Raw genomic sequence first — 8,300 nt, 5'->3', positions numbered from 1 at the left:
ATTCGTAAGACACAGGGAGAACTGAAAGACTAAGCACAATTATGTTTAGAAACCGTAGGCCACTGGCCCTACAGCAGCTAACGTGAGAACCAGGCCAACGGAGCTTCCTTCGCCACCGGGGTTGGAGATAACGACGTCCTGTCCTCAGAAGTCCCTTGTGGCTTTGTCTCAGCCCCTTTCCTTTCAGTTCCCTATCTCCGTGGGGCCAGGGCTTCCTATTTCCCACCCCAAGACACCCGACTGAGTGTCTCGTCCTTCCCCAAGAACATAAGATCCCCTATTTGCCTGGTTCGAGCCTTCCAGGCCTGCTCCACCCCTCCCTGATTTTCCATCTGGGAGGGCAAGTCAAATTGCCAACTGGTTCTCAAGGCAGGGGTGATGTCCCCGAGCCTTCCCTGGCTTGGCCTGTCCCCTCTGCTGCGCTATAAAGCCTTCCACAGCGATTTACACTTCAGGGTCCTCACCTGTGAAATGGGGGTGCTATGGGCCTCGTGAGGCTGAAATGAGATCACATATAAAATGGAGTCGATGAATGATGATGGTGGCTACCACCTCGAGCTCACGGGGCAAGAGAAACGTGCAGCAGCCCCCTCTTAGCTGCAGGTTTGCTTTCAGCCACGGTCAACCGCAGTTCCAGAATATTAAATACTCAGAAACCTAAGCATGTACGTTCTTTTTTACAGGCAAAAGGAAAGAAACCATTCTTTGCGCAGTTGATCCTGGAAAATATATGGAGTTTGGATGACGCTGTCTTTTAAATGCCGTCTTTTAAAGGTTAAATGGAAGATTCCAGAAATAAACAATTCATGTGTTTTAAATTTCACGCTCTTCTGAGTGCCTCACTTCAGCTCATCACATAGGCTGTAACTCGTAGGCATGTACATACAGAAAGAGGAACGAGGGGACAAAGGATTTGCAGAAATCTTGGGGAGAATGCTTTAGGCTTCCACAGGCCGTGGTCTGGGGGCTTCCAGGGAAGGCCGTGTCTGAGAGCAAGGCTGCACTGACACTTCAGCGGCTGTGACATTCTGAGGATAAGACCTACCCACCGCCGGTCAAGGGGAGAGACTGCTGCCCTCGGTGTGTGCTTGGGTAGCACACACGCATTTCAGGGTGTAATCACCCGCTGTCCTTGGGTACAGAATTTACTTTCCTAATACGGACACCAGGCCTTTCCCAGGATGCACTTATTTAACCAAAACTTTATCTCAGGCCCGGCCGGGCGTGGCTCAGCAGTTGAGCGTCGACCTAGGATCCAGGCGATCAGGGTTCGATTCCCGGTCAGGGCACATGCCCGGGTTGCGGGCTGCAGCCGATCAATGACTCTCTCATCATTGATGTTTCTATCTCTCTCTCCCCCTCTCCTTTCCTCTCTCTGAGATCAATAAAGATATATTAAAAAAAACCAAAAAAATCCACAACTTTATCTCAGAATATCTGGAGAAAACATCTGGTTCTTATACCAAAGAGTAATTTTGGAAGGGTCACCTTGTGAAGTTTATGTTCTGTTTTGTTCAAACGCCATAGCCCACTTCTGGCCTAGTTTCCTGGGGAATGGCAGGTGTCACCCTGGGTGATCTCAGTCTCCCACCTCATGTCTCTGCTTACAAATATGTCCCTTTCACATATAGGGATGATGTCACCGAGTGAGCCTTGCTGGAACTGAGTGCTGGCTTGCTCTTCTAGTCCTAGTGTGTGGCTGGCGCCGCTCCCCTAGTACCTGGTTGCAGGGTCAGCAGGTGTCTGAGGCGGGAGGGTTAAGGCTGTCGAGGTGACAAGACTATCTCATGGGCAGGGTCCCCTTGGCACTGTGCTGTGTCCTACAGAGCTACTGACCTTCACTCTTCATGCTACAAAAAAAACCCAAAGCCATCTGTTTTCTTCTACCCCGTATCTCTGCATCAAACATTTTCTTGGGAAGTTTCCAGGAGTTTGAGCTCACAGAGCTTGTCATTAGCGCTAGGCCTTCAGAAACAAAGGCCCTGCGGGGACCCCTGTTAGGAGACTCACGTGTGCTGCGGAGGGTCCGGGGCAGGAGAGGTGAGCAGGCGGGATGGAGAGGATCTCACAGCAGCGGAGTGTGTTTATCAAGCACGTGCTCTGTGTCAGGCCTTGCTCCTCATGGTGACACTGTAAGACAGGTGGGAACAGTTCCCCCCTGCTGTGATAAGACCGCCCCTAACTTAGTCAAGGCCTATTGGTAATTCTGAATCAGGTCTATGTGACCCCAGAGCTAATCCTCATAATTGTGCTCTTCCCTTTCTCTCTCTCTTTTTAATATATTTTTATTGATTTCAGAGAGACAGAGAGAGAGAGAGAGAGAGAGAAACATCAATGATGAGAGTCATTGATCAACTGCCTCCTGCACGCTCCTGTCTGGGCATCGGGCCCGCAACCCGGGCATGAGCCCTGACCGGGAATTGAACCGCGATCTCCTGGATCCTACTTCGATGCTCAACCGCTGAGCTACACCGGACGGGCTCTACTTTCTTTTTCTGGATGTTGAGGGTACCAAGGGCTATGTCCAAATCTCCTGCCACCTCTTTAAAATCCTGGAGCAGGTTTCTGCACCATTGTCTTATAATGTGAGCTCTTAGTAACTTTGGAGACTCCAGGTCTCTGGTGCTCTTCCTGGACCTGAATCAGGACAAGGGGGCCTGAGAAGAGTCTGCTTCTGCTGGGGTTGGGGGATGTGGAGAGCGCTCCAGACTCTGGCCAGCTTTGGGTCCAGATCTCCTGAGAGACCTGGAGGAAAACTCCCCAAAGTTTCTTTATGGAGAGAGCCCTGGACTCTCCCATGACCCTGGTAGAGTAGCAAATAAAAATACAGGATGCCCATGCCCTGGTTGGTGTGGCTCAGTTGGTTGAGCACTGTCCTGTGCACCGAAAGGTCACTGGTTCGATTCCCAGTCAGGGCACGTGCCCAGGTCGCAGGTTCATTTCCCAGTTGGCGTATGGGAAGCAACTGATTGATGTTTTTCTCTCACATCGATGTTTCTCTCTCCCTCTCCCTTCCTCTCTCTCTCAAAAATAAACAAAAACATTAAAAATATATATATAGGATGCCCAGTTAAATTTGAATTTCTAGTAAATAAATAACTTTTTAGTATACTTATGTAATATTTGGGATATGCTCACACTAAAAAAACTATTTGTTGTTTATCTGAAATTCAATTTTAACTAGGTATCCTGTATTTTATCTGGCAATCCTAGACCCAGGGTCCTTGAGGACTGGACAGCTGTTTGGTGACAGGTGTCTGAAACTCCGATCTCTAAGCCAGGCCTGAGGTGTGTCTGAGGTTGCCTAGGCCTTCGCTGGTGGCTTGGGGACACTGGTGGCCTGAGAGCAGCTGCAGAGGCACGGGCCTCGCAGGAGCTGCATTAAGGGAACCTTTGCACACAGGAGTCTGAACACTAGGATGCCAAGCAAGTGCCTCCTGGTGTCTTGAGCATGGAGTGACCCAGGAATAGAGGGGGCTTTAAGGCCAAATAAAATGGGAAGCAGAGCCAGTCTGACGCTGTGTTTGTTTTTTAAGGCTGACATAATAAAATACCAGACTGCGCGGCTTAAACATCAGTGAGATTTATTTTCTCACAGTTCTGGAGGCTGGAAGGCCAGGATCCAGGTGTTGGCAGGTTTGTTTTTTTTCTGAGGCCTCTCTCTTTGGCTTTTAGATGGTGGCTTCCTACCTATATTTTTACATGATCTTCCTTCTGTGTCTATGTCCTAAACTCTTCTAAGGACACCAGTCATACTGGATTAGGGCCCACCCTCGTGACATCATTTAAACTTAATTACCTTGTTGGACTCTATCTTCAGATATAGTCCCACTCTGAAGTTCTAGGGGTTAGGCCTTTCATTTTATGAATTTTGGGGGGTGGGACACAATTTAGCTCTTAACAGCCGGAAGAAGATTCAGGAAGCATGTGAGTTGGTCTGTGCAGGGAAACGACTTGCTCTATCTTGGTGCCCTGGGGACCCTGCATATAATTACAGAGGCCACACGGGCCAGGCTTGAACTGTAGCCGAATCTAAATCTTGGCAGAACACCCTGTAATCCTCCCGGAACATGAGGGCCTTAGGGGGCTTGCAAGGAGCTCAAGACCACTCCCACTGGCCCCCTGTCGCCCTGGCAGCCCGCGGTGACACGGTTCTGGTGATGCATGAGACTGCCTGCCTTATTCTCCCCCCACGGAGGGCCCAGTTGCAGCCTGTCACCTAGCTGCACCAGCTCCTCGGCAACAGGGTGTCCCACCATTCGGGTGCAGGCCCCTGGCCCCTTTTGTCTCAGCGTTGCCCGGAGCACAGGCTGTGGGCAGCTGGCATCTTGGCCCATGCAAATAACGTCCCATTTGGGGCCTGTCGTTCCTTTCCCAGCCGAATCTGTCAGTCAGGATTTACCTTGCGCTTGACTCTTTGGCACAGGAGGCAGGAAGCGCAGACAGCAGGAATCCACGGAGGAGGCCCCTGCGGAGAAGGGGGAAGGAGCACGTAAAACATAAACCCTTCTTAAAGGGGAATGGCTCGCGGGGCCCTGCTCCACGCGGCACAGCAAGGTGCGGGGCAAACGGAGGCCACTCAGGGTGTGCTCCGGGGTGACGCAAACCGAAAGGCTCCCGCCCAGATTATTAGAAATTTAAAAGGTTGCTAGAAATAAGGACTGGATAGCGGTTTGTTTTTTTTTTCCCCCTTCCTGTTTTTTACATCTGGAGGCTACACAAATATTGAATGCTGACCCCTAACTATTGGGGTCACTCTACTGGTAGGGCGAACAGTTGAAAGCTCAACAGCAGCATAGTCATTTAATATCCTGAGGTTCAAAGATTTTGGGTTCCAATCATGTCTCCTTAACTTACAAGCTACGCCAGCCATCTCCGGTCAATGATTTTACCTCTTTAGGCTCTGAGTTTGCTCAGTCTGCAAAATGGGGATTTTCCTTCATCTGAGTTGTTGTAAGGATTGTGTAAAAATAATTTACTCACTGTATACTTCCTATGTGCCCAGCATGTGCTAAATGTTTTATGTGTATTTTCTCATTTAATTCTTAAAACAACCCGCAGAGGTGGGACTGTGATTTTCACAGATGAGTAAGTTGAGGCACTGAGAGGCTGCGGAACTGGCCCACGGTTAAAGCTGGTAAATGCTGGAGCCAGAACTCAAACGCAGGCGGACTCACTGCGGAGCCCGCTCACTGGTCAGTGGGCTACAGCAATTAGGCCAACTGTTAGGTAAAGTGCCTAATAACCACGGGAGCCATTGCGATTTTTTAACTTTTCCTTGCTTGAACTTGAGAGAACATTGACAAATGCAAACAAGGCTATAAAGAAGCAGGATAAAAGATGTTTTCTTTCTTTTATGTATTTAAAAAAGATCTTATGTTTGTGATCAGAAAAGAAAGTATTGGGCAGGAAGTTAATCATAATCTCACAAGGAAGAGGCCTCTGGGGGAGGCCCAAAGGAGATCTTTCCAGAAACTCTGGTTTCCTGTTGGCAGAAAAACACGGAAACCAGTCCAGACACTGACGCCTCCAGGGCGCACACCGGGCCCGACGCCCGGCGTCGGTGGGCCCCGTGCGTGGATGCCCAGTGTAGGAGCAGACGAGGGGCACCGCCCAGGCGCTTTGGGGGTTACCTGGACTCTGGATTCGGGGTTCGGCTCAGTCGCTGGGGGCGGGGGCTGCGCTCCGGCGGGAGGCGAGCGCGCGCTCTGCGGGGCCTTGTGAGGTCACGGCGCGCGTTTCCCTGGCAACCTACGCCCGCGTTAGGCCGCGCGCGCGCCCCACTCCCCGGGAGGTGGCAGACGGGGACCGAGGCGTGAGAAAGGGCGGCTTCGTGTCCTCGAGGCCTTCGCGGAGTCGCGCGGACCGTCAGTTCCCGAGACAGAGACTTGGGCCGCGACCTGAGCCCCGCGCGCTCCCGGAGAGGCCCGGGCGGCGCATGGAGGACACGTGGCCCTGCGGCCCCCTGCGCGGGGGTCGGCTCGAGCTGCTGGAGACCGTGGCGCTGAAGCGGGGCGGCCCCCGGCGCGGGGAGCCCGAGAAGGCGGGGCTGCGCGCGGCCCCCGCGGCCCCCGGCGACGGCGGCTCCCGCTCCGGCTGCTGGTTCTGGCGGCGGCTGTTCCGGCGGGACGCGGCCCGCGGCCGGCGCAGGAAGAAGGCCAAGCCCGCGTGGCCCGGCGACGCGGCCCCGGAGCGCGGCCCGTGGGGCCCGAGCCTGCAGAGGCTGCTGCAGCGCCTGGCCACGTGGCGGCGCTACCTGCGGAGGCGCGGGGAGCCCGAGCGGCGCGAGGAGATCCCGCTGCTGCTGCTGGAGCGCGTGCGGGGCGTCGCCTAGGCCGCGGGGACCCGCCGCCCCAGCCCGGCCCCGCGTCCCAGCCCCACCCACCCCGGTTTGGTTTTGTTTAACAAAGGCAAGGAATGGAAATAAACAAGCCCCGTGTGCATGGACTTTGGGGAGATACGCATTTGAACCCCGGCGTCTCCGTGTTGAGTTTTTGGCGAAGGGAACTCGCTCTGCCCTGTGCGCTTCCCTCGGGGCCCACGCAACCCGAGAGGCCGGGTGGTCTCGTCCTAACGCCCCCTGAGAGCGTGGGAGCCGCGTGGTTTTCAGCCCCAGTCCGCGCAATGACCGAGGGGCGCACCTGCTGCGGGCGGGACGCCGCGCTCCCCGCGCCCGCGCAGCGCCGTTAGACGGCGGCCGGCGGCTGGGGCGCGCGGTTTGCAAAACTAGATCCAGAGGGAAAGAGCGAAGGGGGAGGCGGCTGCGGGCGCCTGGGGGGCTTCAGGCTCTTCCTTTCCTCGTCGTGGAACACTTGCTGAGGACACTCTGGCCCTTCATTCGTCTGATGGAAGGAAAACGCTGGCCGTGAAAGTGCGCGCAGCAGCCGAAAGAGCTGAAAAAGAGACGAAGCCGCCAGAATCGGCTCTCCGCGGGTCTGCCCGGGCCGCCCTTCCCCTCCCCCAGCCACGCGGCCCGCCCCTCTAACCAGCGGGCCAGAGCCGCCGCGCGCTCCCGCCTGCCTCCTGCCGCGGCGAGCGTGCGGGGCCTGGGGGGCCGGGCCCTCGCCGCCTGCGAGCCTCTTCTGCTTCTGCTCGGCTCCTCCGACCTCACCCCCGTTCTCCTCCACTGGCCCTTTTGCTGATTCAAAAGCTTCTCTTCGGCCCTGGCCAGTGTTGCTCGGTGGCTAGAGCACTGGCCCGCGCGCGCAGGGTCTTGGGTTCGATTCCCGCTCAAGGGCACAGGCCTGGGTGGCAGGTTCCCCGCCCGGTGTGCAGGCCCGGGGCTGCTCCTCTGCAGGCCCCCCCCCCACTGCAGGTGGGGATGCGGGGGGCTTCTCCCTCCCCCGGACGCCACTGCCCGCGTGGGCTGCGGTCACGCTCTCGTGGCGGCTGAGGACTTGGCCCGCGGCCCTGCGCCCCAGGGGAAAGCGCGAGGAGAGCTTGCGCGCGACCACACGAGAAACACGACGGGGTGGGGCGGCCACGCCTCTGCAGGAGCCGGTGGGAGTCTAGGGTTTGGAAAGTAACCTCCCCCCCGACACAAGCACGTAACAGAAACAGAGGCCAGAAGCGCTGTAAACCATTTCTTAGAAAAGTATCTTTTAATAAATCGATGTATTTCAATGTTGTTAACATGATAGCCCAATGCTGTATCAAGGTAGCAAAAGTGAAGACTCCCGGTATTTCTTGTATAAACACTATGAGTGACAGTACATGTGCGTTCAACTCCACAGACATCATCTTCGGGCTCATGACGGTAACAGCTGTCACCGGGCAGCGAGGACGCGTGTACCGGCCGCGCCGACCGAGGTCAGGATGGAGCTGCGCTCCCAGGACCACGGGGAGAAGGGGCGCGGGCTGCAGGGCCACCTGCCGAACAGACCCACGTCTTCCAAACGTAAAGTTCCGGAGCATCTCAGACACGGATCAGGACCCCGCAGCGGTGCAGGTTTCTAACCGTTTGGTGACGGAAAGCAGCCGTGGACACGGCTCGCAGCGCTGACCTCCGCGTCCACAGTGCTGTCGCCGGCTGGACCCTGTACGCCCTGCTCTGGGCAGGGGCTGGTGACCGGACCGTGCACTGTTGCTGCGGGCCAGAGCTGCAGTCGGCTGGGCTTCAGGCATCACCCGGAGGCTCCCTAATAGCATCACCACCTTCCAACCCCTCAGGCCCCCTCCTTAGGGTTGGAAAAACACACCCAAAAGCACTTAAGTAGAACCCAGCATCTTCTGACCCTCTAACACTAAATTACTGTCCAACCAACCACCGGAAATATGCTTCACTTGGTCATAAGTGAACA

The 8,300-nt window shown here is 55.5% G+C and overlaps 1 protein-coding gene across 1 annotated transcript; it reads left to right on the top strand.

Annotated features, from left to right (window-relative positions):
• The first annotated feature begins 5,938 nt into the window (after positions 1-5,938).
• C21H1orf202 (chromosome 21 C1orf202 homolog) lies at positions 5,939-6,334 on the top strand. Its single transcript, XM_087829054.1, has one exon. The coding sequence runs from the start codon at positions 5,939-5,941 to the stop codon at positions 6,332-6,334; it is 396 nt and encodes a 131-aa protein (XP_087685180.1).
• The last annotated feature ends 1,966 nt before the right edge of the window (positions 6,335-8,300 follow it).

This window comes from Miniopterus natalensis, chromosome 21 (genome assembly GCF_054644295.1).
Source record: "Miniopterus natalensis isolate mMinNat1 chromosome 21, mMinNat1.hap1, whole genome shotgun sequence".
Taxonomy (NCBI): Eukaryota; Metazoa; Chordata; class Mammalia; order Chiroptera; family Miniopteridae; genus Miniopterus; species Miniopterus natalensis.
This window is presented reverse-complemented; position numbering and strand designations above follow the sequence as displayed.